Here is an 18347-nt window from a genome sequence, read left to right on the forward strand (position 1 = left end):
AAAAAAAAAAAAAATTCCTCAAGTTTGTGTTTCAAGTCCCAAACGAGTCGCTCTCTACCTCCTCTGATTTACTTTTTCTCTTAACAAAAGACTACAAACATATTAAAGTATCCAGCAATGCTTAAAAAGAACACAATAAAGCTAGGAAAGGTATTTATGCTAAAAACAAACAAAGATTTAAAAGAATCCACAACATCATTTCCTACATTAATCAGCAAATAAACTACGTAAACACTGCAGTAAATTTAAAAACACTACATTTCATGAATAATACAGAAATGGCCAAATCGTGTTGATTTAACTTAATTTTAATGAAACATTTCGACTTAATTTGCCCACAACAATCGGTTTGTTGAGCTGAAGTTTAACATAAATTAGCACCCAAACACGGTTGGTTATGTCATTTATAACATTAGACCTGAGCACACCTGCTCATTTATGACTCATTTAAGTATTAAACTACATGTAAGTTGCTATAATTAGTGTTTAAAAGTTGTCTTTAACCCGAGCACTACGCACTTTTTATTCCCAGATATCAGAGTGAACCGGGAGATCAAAGGACGCCATTTTGACTCACCGCAAAGACCATGTTGAAGATGGTGAAGATGCAACTGAGGCAGCTGTTGACCTGAGCCATGTTTACAGGTGAAGATCCAGCAATGTTTCAGACACACTGAAGCTCCGACTGCGGTAAAGTGAAATGATGAAGGAGCGGGAGGGTGAGCTGGTTATAGCTGACAGGGAGAGGAGGGCGGTGTCTTCCAGTAACTGGACGGAGGAGATTTTCACAAAACTTCCCATTATCAAGAGCTGCTCCTGATGAGGACATCCAAAGACAGTTCTTAGAATTGTGACGTTTTATTTTGAGGTTTAAGAGTTTGTTAGTCAGAGGGGGAAATGGTGGAGACACAAAGAGAAATATTCTCCAAACACTGGATGACAGTGAGTTAATAACAGGAATCATATGTGTGGTGGATGACATCAGGGATACGAACTGATTTCCCACCAACAGCCAGAACACCAGAAATAAAATTAACACAACACTAAGATACTTGGAAATAAAATAATAAAATGGAAACAAAATAATAACCTACCATCCTGTAAGAAGCTCTCAGGTATGGAAGTCCATTTCTGCCAATGTGATAAAACAAAATTCTGCAAATCATTATGAGAAATAACGAGATTCTTTCCTCTCAAAACAACGACTTTGTTTTTTAACATAATGAGAAACTTTCTAAAAATAAAAAATTAGTATCTCAAAGTACGCCTGTTGCGGACATTTACGGCTGTTTTTTTTTGTTGTTTTTTTTAGTTAGCTGCTAACTGCTATCTGCTGCTTTTCAAATCTCACATGGTGGGACGCACATATAACTTGTTGTCAAGACATAACAACCGTGCAGCCCATGATCCCGTCCAGTCGGCTGTCCCTTTTATCCACCTTATTCCTAACCACCATGATACCTTGCGTGAATTATGGGTCAACATCCGGCGCTGAAGCGAAACCGGCGATTTCCAAGTTTGTTTACAGTACTCTAATAAAGCAGGGAACACACCACCTGTTATCGCTCAAACAGGATCATGTGATCATACCTCTGCCATCTCTGACAGCCATCTCAAAGCAACCGAGCACGCTAGCAATTAGCTCGCCTTGCTCTGTTAGAATATTAACATTAACATGTCCCGAGCTAGCTTAAGGTAACATCTGCTCCCTCTAAAGATGATTCATGATTTCTGACGACTTATTACGAGACACTAACACATAATTCAGTATTAACTGTAGAGTGAATAAATGTGATGTGTCCCAGCTAACCCTCCGCTCGTCTGCGTTAACCAGGCAGTTTACACGTTTTTATAACTTCTGATTTATTAAAAACTGTTTTGAGCGAAACATGAAGCTGAATTTAGCAGCAGACTTCAGTCACAGTCATATAAATACCTTCATGTGTTTATATGATATAAAGGACATACGGTAAATCAGTGACACATATTCAGCCCTAATGACTAAATACATATTTCACAGTTTATTTTCTAATGTAGGTTGAGACTGAAGTCAGACGGGGAAAGACAGGGATATCATGTACTGATGCTGAGTGACGCACCTGTCAGTCTACGTGTCATTATCTTCTGATAATTCTGATTTAATACTTTTTCGCTATGTCTGGTGAAACTCTTGTGGTTTTATTTCTCATATCAACGGTAACCATGGCAACAGGAACAATCCCTTTTTGTCCTGGTCACATGTTCAACACACAGTTGCTGAAGACAAACATTTAACTCAGACTGGTTGTTAGTCGTTACAAACACGGACAGTGCAACAGGTACCAGAGCTCTACAAAGACATTTTAGAAAATGCTGAGTAGACTGTTGCTGTTTGATTATTCTACATTTCACATCTGGAGACGTGCAGAATCTTCGTGGACCAAACTACTCCTCGTCCTGCGTCCTTGCAAAAGTTACAGGTTGACGTAGTTGCATCTGTTTTTTTCAAGCGTCGCAGGTCAACAGCATGTGATCTAGAGGGTTAAGTACAACGGCAAAGAGCAAAGTGAACCTTGAGAGCTTTGTGTTCACAAGGCACAGGTCAAGTGAACCGCACTGTGGACTTGAAGCGAACTGATCTCAGACCACCTCCTGATATCTTTTCAAAACAGCCTCCAAAGCTGTTTGATTTTTTTCCCTTTTACTGTGACGTAATGTCATTTTGTGACATTTTTGTGCTCATTTGTGTAACCAAGTAGTTCTTGTGCCTAAACCTTGCCAAACCTTAACCACGAAACAATTATTTTGTAACAATGAAAAATGAGATTTCGGAACAATGGGACTTCGTAACAATTGGTTTAATATGGTCGGAACAATGGGCTGTCGAAACATTGAGATTTCGGAACAATGGGATGTCGGAATTATGAGCGGGCCCCGTGGCGGTGGCATCGGACGTTTTACTAGGTTTCTCTCCTTGCACACATGGTCACTGTCAGTTTGTCCATCACACAACTTGTCTTTTATCGACAGTGGCAGTGGTTGGCCAAATCACTGCCTATTGTAAGTCAAGGAGAGGCCTGGGTTTGATGCATTTAAATATAAGAAGCTTATTACAAAATCATAAAATGGATCACATTGGTGTTTTAAGGACATCTGCTCTGCCTTTACAGTCGCATTGCTGCATCGGGACACCTTTTCCAAACCACTATAAGTCAGCTGAATCGTACCCCTGAACATTAGGATAATCTGAGTGATGCCTCCTCACCAAGCTTCAGTTTGTCCTCTTTTAGTCTCCAGGAAGTTACTAATGCTCTTCTTATCAGCTGGTGCAGATAGTTTAGATGCTTTCTTTCTTAAACGTTCTGCGCCACTTATTGCAGAATGTATAACTCATATTTTCAACCTGACCATCTCCACTGGAACTATGTCCTTCCCTTACATAAAGGAGGCGATAAAACTGAAAAAAATAGCTATCGCCATATTTCCAAATTACGTTGCCTGGCTAAAAATGTAGGAGTCCCTTGTAAATCATCAACTTAGATCATATCTCTCTTTGTTTTCTGTACTCACTTGATTCTGTCGGCTGCCTGTGGTTTGAAAACTACCTCTCCAATAGACTGCAATGCGTAAAGATGGGTGATGTTCATTCTAATTTTTTGAATATTACTAAAGGTGTCCCACAGGGCTCAGTGTTAGGGCCAATATTGTTTTCAGTTTACATAAATGATATTTATGCTTTAATCAGAACTGAACTAGGAAGAATATCGTTCTCTTACAGTGCACCTTAAAGTTGGAATAATCTACAAAAGATCTTAAACTTAGACACTCTGCCGCCCTTATGGCGGTTTAGCGCTTTATTTCTGATCTTGTTTTAATTGAGTTTTTAACGATGCATCTACACTGTAGCATGTTTATCACCCTGTATTTCTACTTTTAGAGCCCATTTATTGCTCGTGTTGTTTGTTGGTTTGTATGATCTCATTTTTGTTTTAACTGATATGCACGATTGTTCTTTGTTTGCCGATTAATTGTTTTAATGTCTTTGTTCATGCTCGGCATCGTTGAAAATGAGGGTCTCCCTCAATTGATTTCTCGAGTGTTAAATAAAGGTTTGAATGAATAAATGAATTTATAGTGTACCCGGTGGACTCTGGGGATGTCTGCCTTGTGTAGATTCCAGCAGGAATCAGCAGGTTTGGATCTGAGAGACAGGAAGTCAGTTTTCATTGAAAACTTTAATATTTCAGCTTCTTCATCTTCGAGGCGACTGTCTGGTTCTTCGTTTAAATTAATGAATGACTTTATTTTCATCAAAAAATATAAACAAAAAACAAACAAAACATCCTCAGACGTGCTGAAAAAGGACCAGGAAGAAGTGTACACTTATATAATCCAGCCCCCTTCTCAGTATTCATGTCTCATTTAAAAAGGAAATTGTCAACTCACTATTCCAAACTTATTTACAACATCAATACAGATAAACAAAAAAACAGTCTTAGATTTAAATCAATAATAAACCAACCCCTCTCCCTCTGTATACCTCGTAAATATACTGGGTCTGTACATCTTTTTAAATCGCTCTATAGTTATGTTTCTCTTCAACTCTTCATCTAACCCACTCCATAATATTACCACACCCTGAAACACACTTTGCAAGGTTGTACCAACAAAATGTTTCCTCTTACATTATACCCTCTCCTCGTCACAAAACATTTTTGAATATTGCCAGTAAGTTGATTATTTCTTGCTTTGTAGATTATTTGTACTGTTTTAAATTCCCCACATTTCAATGCATGTGACTTTAAAAACAGAGTTCATGTGTTCTCTATGTCAAACATATGTACAGTCCTAATGGGTTTCTTTAGTAATATGTGTCATGTATATAAATTGCTTTTATAGGTGTTACTCCACACAGTTATTAGGTATTTAAATCAGTTAAATTGAAATATTTTGTTCAGCAAACAGTTGATAGAAAAGCTTCAGTTGACAGCTCATGCTTTAAATTTAATCACAGTCAGGGATGTCATTGTGTTAGAGATACACTAAATTCATACTTCAGTCATACTCTTAGTTTTTACCTCAAAACTACAACCCAGAGAAATGTTGGTCATTTAAAGTGTTGTCATTATGCCGTTTGTCCACCAGAGGGCGCTTGGGTTTATGTTTTATTTTAAAGAAATACTCTGTGATATGGGATCCCATTTAAGTCGATATCAAATAAATAAATACATAAATGAATAAATGAGGTGGTTGGGGCTGGCTTTCTGCTCCACTGGGCCGAAACGTTCTTCAGCAAGGTTGTGTGCTATGGTTGTGAGTGAGTCAACCTTCTGGTGCACAGGGCCAGCCAAAGTCACTTCCAGGATGCTGTCCAGGACGTCATCAAACTGCATCCACATGATGTTGTCTGATGATTTTGGCCATTTGATCCTCTTTCCTTGACGAATGGATTGGGGTTGCTGGAGGGGAACTTGATGGGTCTGGTCTCTGGTGCTGGGGCAGCTGGAGTGTGGAGAGATCTTCAGCACTGTGGGGTGCTTCGTGGCTGGAGTTCTGCTTCGTCTCACCGGGCACTTGGGTTGCTGATGTTCCGCACCTGCTTGAACTGATCTGGTGTATTTTGAGCCCTTTGGTGTTTTTGCAGACTTTTCCGCAGCGGCAGCGGCATCTGACCACAAATTGGCCGATACCTGTGTGTCCGTCCCGTTGAGTCTCTCATTCTTCCCCTCTCTCAGGAGACTGTGGGGTATTGCTCATTTGGTTCCTTCATAGCTTGAGTTGGTGCCCTTTTGCGAGTGCTGCCCAGCCTTGTGTGCCCGCGCCAGTCTTTCCTGGAGGTCAGATGTCTCTCCAGCATCACCGACNTTGGCCGATACCTGTGTGTCCGTCCCGTTGAGTCTCTCATTCTTCCCCTCTCTCAGGAGACTGTGGGGTATTGCTCATTTGGTTCCTTCATAGCTTGAGTTGGTGCCCTTTTGCGAGTGCTGCCCAGCCTTGTGTGCCCGCGCCAGTCTTTCCTGGAGGTCAGATGTCTCTCCAGCATCACTGACCTTTCTCGGTTGATCTTTCCTGGAAGCCACTGGTTACCCAGAGATGACTTGTGACATACACTTGTAGGTGCGTTGTGTTGTTACCTATCTAAGGTAACTGTAGCCTTTGGCCGGGAGCAGATATCATCAGGTGGTGCCCAACTGTCACTGTGTGTTTCGGCCCTCGACCACAACACACTCTAGTTGGAGGGCCAGCAGTGGTTGGCCACATCACTGCCTATCTGCTCCTGACCTCCAGCTTTCCACTTCTCTCTTACTCCAAATCCAGCAGGAGGCTCGTTTAGCCTCCTCCCACATCTTGCGAGGAGCTTGTTTTTTGTTCCTTCCATCAAGGCCCAGAGCTGACGACAATCGCCATGCTGGCATGGCTGGGAAACCTCTGCATCCGATCTCCACCGGGAAGAGCCACACCTTCCAACCCTTGTCCTTACAATCCTGGACTAAGGACTGGTACTTCAAGGCCTTCCTCTTTTGGACTTATTCAATAGACTTAAATTGTTTTCCACACTGTGAGGATGTATTAAGACATAATAGTAATTCTGCTCTTTAAAAAGCCAGCGTCACTCAAATCAGACATCCTTTTCCCTCATTGTGGCGTCTACAGGATTTAAGACAGTACTTCACACTGGCAGATTTTGGTTTTCTGGTTTTTATTTCTGTAAGTCGTCGAGGATCTACAGTATCAGTTCACAGCAGAATCAAACATGATACAAAGAAGAGATGAAAAATAAAGAATATTGCCCTTTTCTCCAGCTGTGCAGACATTTAACTGGCGTATTCATCTTCACACAGTGACGTTCTGAACTCATACATCCAGTCTTCCCCTTTCTTCCTTTACACTTTGCATTATATAAAAAAAGAACAAGTTTAAAGTCTCCTGGACCTCACAGCACATGCTTTTAATTTTAGCCTCTAAAGCTTTGTCACCACAGCGCTCAGTTTTCAAAATAAAAGCCTTAACTTCTCGTTGTTTCTGACTGCATTTTACATCATGCTGGTTCACAGGGTGGATTATGAGGGGTTGATTCAGGATATAATGTTTAACGTAGCCAAGTGTTGACAGTAACAGAGAAAGGAAAGACCCACTGTGACATTCACTAACAAAACAAACAGGATATAAATATGTATTTAAAAAATTAAGCAACTGAAGCGAGAGTGGCAGCTTAAAGTCCATCAGTCTGTCCAGGGAAGGGAAGAAAACAGAAGCTTTTTGCCATCAAAAACCACTTTAATTATAAAATGTAAGATATTGCAGCGTTTCAGTGTCTGCAGAGCAAACAATGACTGTGGCACTCACGGTTTAATCGTCACTACAAGGCCATGTGATGTGTTTTTGCATTCGCTGAACCAAATAAGATTAGTAACGTTTTAAAAAAAGTGCTCTTTTGCATTTACAAGTGCAACGACTTTCAGGAAACTGCAGCCAAAATTTGTAAACTTGAAGCTCTTCTGAAGTTTGTGTGAGATGACAAAAAGCCAGAGAGGATTTTGGGAAAGTTTTGTTTCCTCAGTTTTCAATAATCACAAGAAATTAAGAGTAAAACTTTAAATTCAGTTTAGTTCAAGTTTTTGGCTCCTTTGTTCTGTTCAAACCTCAAAAGCGTCGAAAGTTTGAGATTAAAATTTGGATTCTTCACAAAATTGAAAGATAAATGTCCAGAATTTTTGTTTCCTTGAACTTTTTCAATTCTCTTTTGCACAGGACGCAAAATCCTTCGAAAAATCATCAAAATTTAGAGATAAAAATCTGTCTGTAAAAATTTGATTCTTGCTCAAAACGTTTTCACAAAAATAACTGTAAACAATTTTTTTTTTAGATTTTTAGAGCCAAAATCCTAAAGAACAAACTGAGAATTTAGAGATTAAATCTTCACCTTTTTTTTTTCCTTCTTCAATTTAAACAACTGAGAATTTTTTTAGCAAAGTTCACAATGTCTTCCTATCTAGAGGAGGATCAGGCCCAAAACTTACAATAGAAATAAAAAATGAAAAAGTTTAATGTCTACAAATTCCACCTTTATACAGAGACGTTCATTTTAGCTCACATCTTCTCTTTAATGTGATTTTAAATTATTTTGTGATCGACTTTCCTCAATCAAGTCATCTCGGGTGTATCCAGAGGAGGATTTTTGGTGCCAGAGTCCATTGAAAAAAGAATAAAGAATAAAGTCTCAAAATTTCCCATTTTTTCCTTTTGTGATGTTGGAAACAAAATATTTTACAATGAGACTGTTTTGTTGAACAACTTTAGGTAATTATCTTGTGATAGTTGGAAAAAACAAAACTTTAACGACCTCCATCTTCTCTGGTTTTATGAGAACAGCAGATTTGGACATAAACACAAGCGATCAACAAGCCCCGCCCCCAACGCACAGACTAATCAGATCCACTCTGCACTAGTTAAAAAATTAAAAAACAAAAGTTGCTGCAGGTCTTTCCAGAGCCGCATTAGAAAATGAAACCCAGTGGTGATACAGTTTCCGTCCATTGATCTCAGTGGAGCCGACAGTCTGGACTCCTCACAGGGACGTAAGGCACTTTGGACGCTCCGTCCTCTAACTGCAGAGATCGCCTCAAATTCAAGAATAAACAGACAAACAACATAAACCGCTCGACTTCCTGACCCTCTACATGAAGCTAACAACAGAGGATTGAAGTGGCGTCGCTCCTTTAGTACGCCGGAGGGTTGTGCAGCTCCTGGTATTTGGGAGGAGGAGTGGCGAAGATGGCAGGGACGGACAGCAGGACGGTGGGTCTGTCGGGGTAACGCAACTGGTGGATGATGATGGAGGACAGAATCATGCCCAGCAGCTGGAGGGAGACACAGGAGGGTGAGTTTACATCAGTCTTTGTGTTCGTACAGACACACATGCAGTATTATTTTAGTCATTTACAAGAGGACCAGATCAAAGCTGCTCCTGATTGGTCAGAATTTCCATGTGGGGAAAAAAACAGGAAGTAAAGCAAACGAAGAAGAGTACACTTGTAAGATAAATGTGACACTTTCTAATGTCACAATGGAGGGACAACTACGCAGGCTGATTTTAGTGCTGCTCATCGTGGACTATATTGCTGTCATTGTTCATTTTATGAAAAAAGTTGTTTCGTGGACTATATTGCTGTCATTGTTCATTTTATGAAAAAAGTTGTTTGGAAAAACGTCATGTAAACTCTGTTTTTAGCCTCATTGTAGCCTGTAGCTCTGACTGCCTCTCTGGGCACCACGAGTTCAAATGAGGTTTTTCCAAACAACTTTTTATGTCGGGGCTTCAGGACACTTGGATCACTACGGACGAGCAGTATGGAGATATTTTGTGGTTTCAATTATGTGTTTTTGGACGTTTGAATCTGGGGCGCCGTCAGCCTCCATTAGGTGGAGTTGTGTTGCTACCTCCTCTCCCCTTGGATCTCTGCAAGTGATGTGAGGACTCTAAAACTTCACCTGAGCCTCCCTCGGCATATGGGTGAGTAGATAATGGCTGAATTTGCATTTTTGGGTGCACTATCCCTTTAACTCCAAGTATAGAGTAAAGACAGTTTCAGGTTCAGCGGTAGGTTTTTGTAACATCAGACATGACTCATTTTGTCAAAAAGAAATTAAAAGACAGATAAATTAAATTAGATTAAAAAAACTTTTATGTCCATTAACAAGTAAAGTCATCACTGATGTAAAAATATCCTGGCTCCACACATGCACCTTAAATGTTTATCTGGTTTGTCTGGTGGGTTTGGTGACGGTGATTTCAGGGCTGTTTCTAGTTAAACAAAAAGGATCTTCCTCTTTAACACAAAGCTCTATCTCTGTAGGGATCCCTTCATAATGTTGTCAGACACTTAGAATAACAGTCTGAGTCTGTCAGTGACAAAAACATATAATAAATAAATAAATATAAAATAAATGCTGATTAAATCTTACCGCCAGGATGGCCAGAGTGAAGCAGACTCCAATCATGACGTCAGCGACCAGCAGGATGTAGTAGGTGATGATGGGGAAGCAGCTCTGAAGATGGGAGGAGAGAAAAGGTCAGGTTGTGTTTCACAGGTCAAATAATCAGCTGATAATTTGTGTCAGTATGTTTGTTTAGTTTGTTCAACTTAAGTTTTGGCTCCACTCACCTGGCTGTAGACATAATTCCTCTGCAGCGTGACCTGAAGGAGACCATAGAAGAAGAAAACATTAGTAACCTGAAGTTTAAAAGCACGATTCAGAACGATGAGGTGAATGTTTTATACTCACTCTGTAACTGACTGGCACACACTCCATCTCCATCTGCTCCTCCTGGTTGCACATACAGGAGTCGGGGATGTTGTCCTCCCAGTCCTTGTAACTGAACAGACCGCAGCAGTGCAGCTAAAACACCAGAGAAGAAGGAACAGGAGGGTTATTAATCCTGTCAGTAACGTTACAGTCCTCTGCCTCTCTCACAGGCAAGAAATGATGCGAGTCAAGGGCGCCCACTGATATTCAATTAATCGTTACAGCTGAATTTAACAGCAAAAAAGTCCCAAAAATTTGATGGTTGTGGGTTCGCAAATGTGACAATTTGCAGATTTCTCGCTCTCTTTTTGACGCAACGTGAATATTTGAGGTTTTTTTTTTAGACAACTGTTCAAACAAAGGAAAAAGAAATCTGATAATTCACTTTGGGCTGGAGGCGGCGTCACTTTTATTAACGAAATCTATGACTGCATATGTTCATCAACGACCTTTTTTCCATACTGAGACGATGATGAGATGACATTGGCGACTGTGATCATATCGACCACCAGCATAAAGAGACCTGGATAAAGCGCTGAAGCCATGCACGCTACTTCCTGTTTAGCGCTCTGCTACTGGAATGGAGATGAAGTTCTATAATCTTGTGGCTCTTCTCAACTTTCCAAATGTTATCAGACGTAATCGATCAAATCCTGATCGTGAAACAAGTTGTTTTGCGGGGGTGGTGATGCTCCAAAAAAAAATGTATCCACTGATTTACAGGCGTCTATTTTGGTCATGTGGGTCATAGGAAAAAGTCAGGTGACGGTGTGTCTGTTTGGCCACTACGAAAATTGGCTTCAAAGCCCGGCGCACTTCCTGGCGGCCTCATATCAACATGGAATATTGTTGACAAAAAAGACAAGACTAAAACAAAACAAAAAAAACTTAAATAAAACCTGTATTTTCATCGTCAAAAAAGAAAAATAAAATCATTAAATTATACCAAACTGTGGAGGTCGCATTTCGTATTATGCCTTATCTTATAATAAAACAGTTTAAGCACCTACATTTCTTTTTGCAGAAGCAAACCAGCGTGATGAGTATTCAGTACAAACTGAACATGAGTGAAGACAGGAAGTGAAAAACGCTGCTGAGCTGTGTGAAAGTAGGACAGTGGTTTATCTAGTCTGTGGTGAGTTTCCACCTGCTCAACCGGCGTCCATTTTGAATATTAAATCCATGTTGACAAAGTGCGAACAAAACACAACAGGTCAGAAAAGCCTGAAATTTTTGATATCAACTTTCAGAAACAGTTTTATTTTAGGTGTTATTAATATTTTTGAGCCTGTGCACAAAAAGAAGGAGCTTGTTGAGAGTCGACTGCACCAAATCTTAGAAGGAAATCTGTGTAACATTGTGAGACTTAAGGAGCTGTGTGTGACATTCAGAGCATGAATATAAAGATAAAGTGGAGTAATGGCGTCCTGAACAGAGAATGAACTCCCTGTGTGTGTGTGTGTGTGTGTGTGTGTGTGTGTGTGTGTGTGTGNGTGTGTGTGTGTGTGTGTGTTGTAAACTGAGCTGCTCAGTGGTTTGTTGTGTTGAGCCGGTCCGGCGAGGCATACTGAATTCATACGACAGTTACCGCTAATATCTGGACAGCGCTGTCGTGGAAGTGTAGGGCCGAACCTCCAGTTCCCCTGTTTGACACAGTTAGCTCTGTTTATGGAGTTAGCACTGTTAGCTGTTAGCTGACCAGATTTGATTCATCTTTTACTGAGAGAAAAAATGACAACCTAAATGTGAACATGACCCCTGTCCTCCACTATGTGATAAAATAGTTCCTCTTTCTTTGGTTTTTCAGTTAATATTTTACCCGTTTCCCGACAAACGTGAAAGCCACAGGACAAATATGAAGCATGTTCCTCTTTAAAAACAAGAAGTGATGAATAATGAAAGCTGCGGTGGGAACCGACACTGACTTGTGCGGATAAGTCATTTGCGTCTTAGTAAAATCATCCACTCCTCCCTCACTGCACTTGACATTTCTGCCCGACGACACACCTGGCCGTCAGCCAGCCAATCAGGCAGCCGGGCCACACCTGGCTGCCCTGTGAGGAATTCTGGGAGTGCAAACTGGTCTGTCAACAACAGTTTATGGGCTCGACAGTAAACAGCAGCCTCCTGACTGCAGAGAGCTGCAGACTCACGCTCCTGATCTCATGTTTAAAGATTAAAACAAACTAAGATTTAACCGACTTTTTTCTGCTCTGACAAGAGATTTTAGTTTCTGTTCATTTTGCTTTTGATAGCATGACACCTATTAACTGGTAACTAACCGGGCCTGATGAAATTTTAATGTTGTGTTGTAAATATCTTCCCTTTTATTTTCCATTGGCTTTGCTGACAGAGCCGGCTCACTAAGTTAACATGCGGAAACATAACGCCCTCCGCTCTGCACTGTACACCCGGGTCTGGTGGGATCTAGCGAGCAGACACATGTTGCCCACCCTCCGGTCTCCCCCTCAGGTCTCCTCAGTGAGTAAGCGACATCATTTTTAGCACCAAACCCCCTTTAGCATTAGCACCGCTGCTAACAGTGCTAACCTTGAGCCCGATAAAGGGGTTTTGTGGCTAAAAATGAAGGTTCCTCACTTAGATCACCTGCGGAGGGAGACTGGAGGGTAGGCAACATGTTTTTGGAACAACCCAGTCCCACTGCCACAGGTCAGGACGGCATGAACTCCAAATTTTTAGGTCAGGTTCATCTGCAAATTAATGTCCAGATGAATCGATTTGCCAACAAAACATCACGTGTGTGTCTTACCCCTTTCTGCAGTTCCTCAACCAGGGCCTTCACCTCTTCTGAAGCCTGGTCCAGAGGCAGATTTTCGCGAGCCCTTGCCTCCATGATGCCCTTCAGCTGCAAACACAAACACAGTAATTATTGGTACGTTTCATTAATTTAACATGTAAAGACCTTAGTGTCTGAAAAAAACTCTGGAGTCGACTAGAAGCATCAGGGTGGTTACCTCGGGACGGATGGCAGCAGTGGGGATACCAACTCGGAGCATCAGCAGAGTTCCAATAACCATGCACACCAGGAACTGTGGATAAAAACAGGAAAAGACCGTCAGCACAGAAGTTTTTAAGGAAGGAAAATGAGTCATGACGGTGTTTCTGCAGGTTCGAATGGAACTGTACGCTTAGTTAGAAAATCTCTTAAATCTAAATGAAGTCTGGCGCTTTTTAAAAAGCAGCTTTCAGTTTTTAGAGTCAAAACAACCTTTTTTTAGGTCACTGAGGAGAAATTAAGTGTTGGACGGAAACAAACCTGCAGCTCACTGTAAACCACACTCACAATAACAGGAAGTGAAAGACAAAGAAACCACACAAGTTGAGAAAGTTTCTCTGTAGACTGCAGTCTGTTTGCAGATTGGTTTTCCCATCAGACGCCACAGATGACGTAAATCTGGATTTTTCATATCAGATTCACCATATCAGATTTTGAAATAAACCTCACATCCTCTTCTATCCTGAAGTTTCATCACCCTGTGCAGTCTATGTTTCAGCTGGTCTTTGAACTCACCACGATCAGAGACACTTTGCTCTCCCTGTGGGCCCCGTAGGCTCCCAGGATGGCGATCACCATGGTGATGGCGCCCACGACATAGAGGCCGATGAGGCCGGATGTCCGACCCTCCAGCTGCAGGCAGAGGAAGAGATTAACACGTTAATCTTTTGTTTGTTTGTTTTTTAAAACACCAAACTATTTTGTAAATTCCACGTGTGAACAGTGTTTGTTCTTACGCCGACTCCCTCGCCTCCATGAATATTTGTGAGGACCTGAATCAGCAGAGCGAACGCGATGATGAGACCGCCAATAATCTGAAAGAAAGACAAAACAGAGTTTGATCAGATCCAGAGACTAAAACAACAACAGTACAATCACATTAATGTGGTGACGGAATAATTGGGAAAATGACTGGGAAAATTCACAGTAACGCCCCCTCAAGTTGGAACAACTCGGAAAGTCGCTGTAAATTTACACACAAGACTTGCTGACCTTGACTTCCTGTACTCAGAAACATGACGGATGAAGGTAAATGTTTGGTTGACAGAGACATTATTATTATCTCATATATTACATATCAAGTTTTTGCTTTCGTTATTTGATAAACGGTATGAGGCAGTGGTGGGACCAAGTCATTGTTTTGCAAGTCACGAGTCTTATCGCACTGGGTCCAAAAATTTGCTTTCACTCGCCTCTGCAGCAGCTGCTCCTCTCATCCATCAATCCGATCAGCTCTGATCATATCGACTGATCAATTATCTTCGCCGCGATTCAAACTCAACAAACTGCTGCTGAGGAAAAAATGAACTCATTAAGAGTTCCTGCTCACAGACCTGCGAAAACCTCTAAATTTAGAGAGGGGACGCAGAATGAGAAAATGGAATGAGTAAAAAATAAATAAATTTCCCCACTCCTAAAGTTTCAAGTCGCTCTCCGCCAAATATAATTTTAACAACAGAGTAATAATATGCTTAATTTACAAAAATCATGAATGCTTTCTAAAATTTGTATTTATTTGTTTGAACGAGTTTGCTGGACGTTTTTGCATCTCTGTCTGTAATTTCCCACCTGCACATTCTGCAGGCTGCAATTCGTAGAGTGACCTGGATTAATAAGTTATTCATTAGCATTAACCCTGATAAAACATTAGTGAATGTCCTGGTGCATCAACAAGTCAGGGACAAAAATCACTTTGTAATGTGAAGCTTTACACCAGAGGAGCTATTAACGTGTTTAAAAGCTCTGAGCGGTAAAATACAACACGTCATCTTTGTAGCGTCCATGTTGTTTCCACGTTACAACTTAAACGCTCATGAAAACAACCAGGGCTGCGCCTACTGATTATTTTCACTGTGGAATAATCTGTTGACCATTTCCTCAATTATTTGGTCTCCAAGATGTCAGAAAATTGTGAAAAATGTCGGTCAGTGTTTCCCAGAGCCGAAATTGACGTCCTCAAATGTCTTGTTTTAGCCACAACCCAAAGATATTCAGTTTACTGTCACAGACGTGTAAAGAAACCAGAAAACATTCACATTTAAGAAGCCGGAATCTGAGACTTTTGACTTCTTTTCTTAAAGATTAGCTGATGATTTATTCAGTAGCTGACAACTAATGGATTAATAGTTGCAGCTCTCAGCACAACAAAGTCGGAAGAACTGCTTCCCGACTCAGGAAATGGGGCCATGAGAGGAGCATGGAATCCACTAAAAAAGTAAAAACACACAAAAAGTACCACGTCACCTCGACAAAGTTAAAGTCCATCAGAATCACAGCCTGTGTCAGTGATCACAAGATAAACCAGAGGGTGGTGGGATCAGGTTACACTAAATTAGGCTAAATTAGTTAGTAATAACTAGTAGTAATAATTAGTAATAAATGTTAGCTGCGGCCTTTACTGAAGGTGTAACGACTGACCACTCTGTGTTACTGAAGATTAGGGCTGCAACCAAGAATTAGTTTCATAAGCGATTAATCTGCTTTAATAATTGTTTTGTATCTGCACATTAACTCAGTCAAACCTGTCTCTAAATGTCAAACAATGCCCTGACGGAGGCCAACATTCATATGAGCAGGTAAGCAGAACAATGAGCCCACAGAGAGGATCAAAGCCCAGATAAGATTCAGCCTGACCTGGTTTCATGAGGACAAACTCTCAACAGGCCGACCAGAGTTACTGTAAATGAACACCAGGGGCTTTTATTGTGGAAAGAAAGGGTCTAAACTGAAGCTTTCAGTGGAACAAAACAGCTGCAATCTATTAAACGTAATTGATGTTTTGCCTTCAGAGTGACTGGAAACAGGCAGAGAAACAAACAGAACGGAAACCAAAGCAACAAAACTCTCAACCAAAAACAGACGGTTTATAAAGGAAAGAAAACCCATCTGAAACTGTTTTTCTTCAATCTTTTAAGACACTTCCAGCTTCTTAAATGTTCAAACTGGCTGCAGTTGTCTCGTCTTAAATCACTGTAAATTGAATAACTTTGAATTACTGGACAAAAACAGAGACATTCAAAGACATCTCCTTGGACAAGTTTCATTTAACCGTTTTTTCCACTACTTTTTTTTAACTGTACTCTTCTACTTCACTTTTTCTCTTACCAAAAGACTACAAACATATTAAATTACCCAGCAATGCTAAAATAACACAATAAAGCTCGGAAAATTATGCTAAAAACCAACCAACAAACAGTAATATAAAAAAAAAGCAACACAACATAATCTCCAACATGAAACCAACGACACAAAAATGTTAAATGTTTGAATCCGCTTCAGTTTTTCTTGCCTTAAATCACTGTGAATTGAATAACTTTAAATTATTAGACATCAACAAACAAACAAACAAACAAACAAACGAGACATTTGAGGACACCTCCTTGGATTACTCACAATTAGCCTTTTTCCCCCACCACCTTTTGTAGCTGTACTCTTGCTAAGATAAGACTACAAACGTATTAAATAACCCACCAATGCTTAAAATAACACAATAAAGCTAGGAAAAATATTTCTGTGAAAAACAAACAAACAAAACACATTAAAAAAACATAATTTCCTACAAAAACCTGCACACAAACTATGTAAACAATACAGTAAACTTAAAAACACTACGTTTTACCAACTAATAATCATAAATAAATACATAATGGCCAAATAGTGTTGATCCTACTTAATTTTTAAAAAACATTTCAACTTGATTTGCCCACACCTGTCTGTAAGGCATGTATCTGTTTCTCATTACTGGCGATGACTGTGCACATTTTTATCTTTCACAAACACATTTACACTGAAACCAACACAATAAACTGTAATGTACATGTTTGTCAATGAAGAAGAAGCACATTTTACACTAACAATAGGTTTGTTTAACTTTTCTAAGCTTCTGTTTGAAGACGAAGTTTAATATACATTAGCACCCAAACACGGCTGTTTATGTCATTTTTAACATTATACCTGAGCACACCTGCTCATTTATGACTCATTTATGTATTAAAATACATTTAGTTGCTGTAATTAGTGTTAAAAAGTTGTCTTTAACCCGAGCAGCCCCACAGAGCCTGACATCCACTACGCACTTTATATTCCCAGATATCAGAGTGAACCGGAAAATCAAAGGCCGCCATTTTGACTCACCGCAAAGAGGATGTTGAAGACGGTGAAGGTGCGTTTGAGGCAGGTGTTGACCTGAGCCATGTTTGCAGGCGAAAACACAACAAAATTACAAAAATGTTTTCAGACACACTGAAGCTCCGACAGCCGGGAGGTGAAGTGATGGCGGAGCGGAGGGTGAGCTGGTTTAAGGTGGCAGGGAGAGGCGGGGGAGGGCGGGGCGGAGCCTTCCAGTAAATGGCACGGAGGAGGCGCCGCTGGGATGTCCGATATGGAGACATCCGGAGAAAGAGGAGAGCAGGAGGCAGAGAGGGAGAGGTTTCGTTCCGGGAAGACACATGGAAAATTCCCGTTCATGTGAATCTGTGAGAGGAGCTGGAGGGGATTTAAGGTCGTTGCACTCACACACTGTTTGGGATTGGAGAGAGAGGCGGTGCTACGTCCCGACATGATTCCACTGAAAATCCCAGATACAGGAAATTACTGAGTCTCACTTTCTGTAAACTCTTGACTCTCTGAAAAGCATAAACTATATGAAAATACTCATGAAAAATATGTCACCAGGAAGTGGCAAGACAGTAATAATAATATCAATCAAACTTTATTTATTTAGCACTTTCCATACAAAAATAATGCAATGCTTCACACAATAAAGACAAAAACAATACCCCCATCCTCCTGAAATTATAACAGCACTCAAGACAAAAAAACAAAAACAGGAACTGAGGAAATGGAGGAAACACCAGTGGCAGGATAAAAACTCAAAATTGAAACTATTTTAGAGCTGACAATAAATACGTAAATACACAGGTTAAAATAAATTAATAAGGGACGAAATACAATATGCCAGCTTAAAGAGAGATAAATAAATAAATAAATAAATACACAATAATCATAAACACAAATTTAAAAAGATAAAATATAATAAAAAAAT

General features: G+C 40.3%; 2 protein-coding genes across 2 annotated transcripts in view; both read right to left on the reverse strand.

Moving 5' to 3' along the window:
• The window catches only part of LOC126385846 (tetraspanin-8-like), a 1917-nt gene extending 1255 nt beyond the window's left edge, over positions 1 to 662 (reverse strand). Inside the window, exon 1 of the mRNA XM_050037865.1 lies at positions 578 to 662. Coding sequence (XP_049893822.1) covers positions 578 to 637 — 60 coding nt within the window. The 5' untranslated portion in view covers positions 638 to 662. The remainder of the gene's footprint in view (positions 1 to 577) is intronic.
• Positions 663 to 7967: 7305 nt separating this feature from the next.
• On the reverse strand, positions 7968 to 17598 carry LOC126385843 (tetraspanin-8-like). Its single transcript, XM_050037860.1, has 9 exons — positions 17438 to 17598; positions 14041 to 14118; positions 13820 to 13936; positions 13263 to 13337; positions 13058 to 13153; positions 10267 to 10380; positions 10146 to 10178; positions 9946 to 10029; positions 7968 to 8840 (listed from the first exon to the last, which is right to left on the reverse strand). The coding sequence occupies exons 1-9, from the start codon at positions 17495 to 17497 to the stop codon at positions 8700 to 8702; spliced, it is 798 nt and encodes a 265-aa protein (XP_049893817.1). The 5' UTR covers positions 17498 to 17598; the 3' UTR covers positions 7968 to 8699.
• Between the last annotated feature and the right edge of the window lie 749 nt (positions 17599 to 18347).

Source organism: Epinephelus moara, chromosome 24, assembly GCF_006386435.1.
Source record: "Epinephelus moara isolate mb chromosome 24, YSFRI_EMoa_1.0, whole genome shotgun sequence".
Taxonomy (NCBI): Eukaryota; Metazoa; Chordata; class Actinopteri; order Perciformes; family Serranidae; genus Epinephelus; species Epinephelus moara.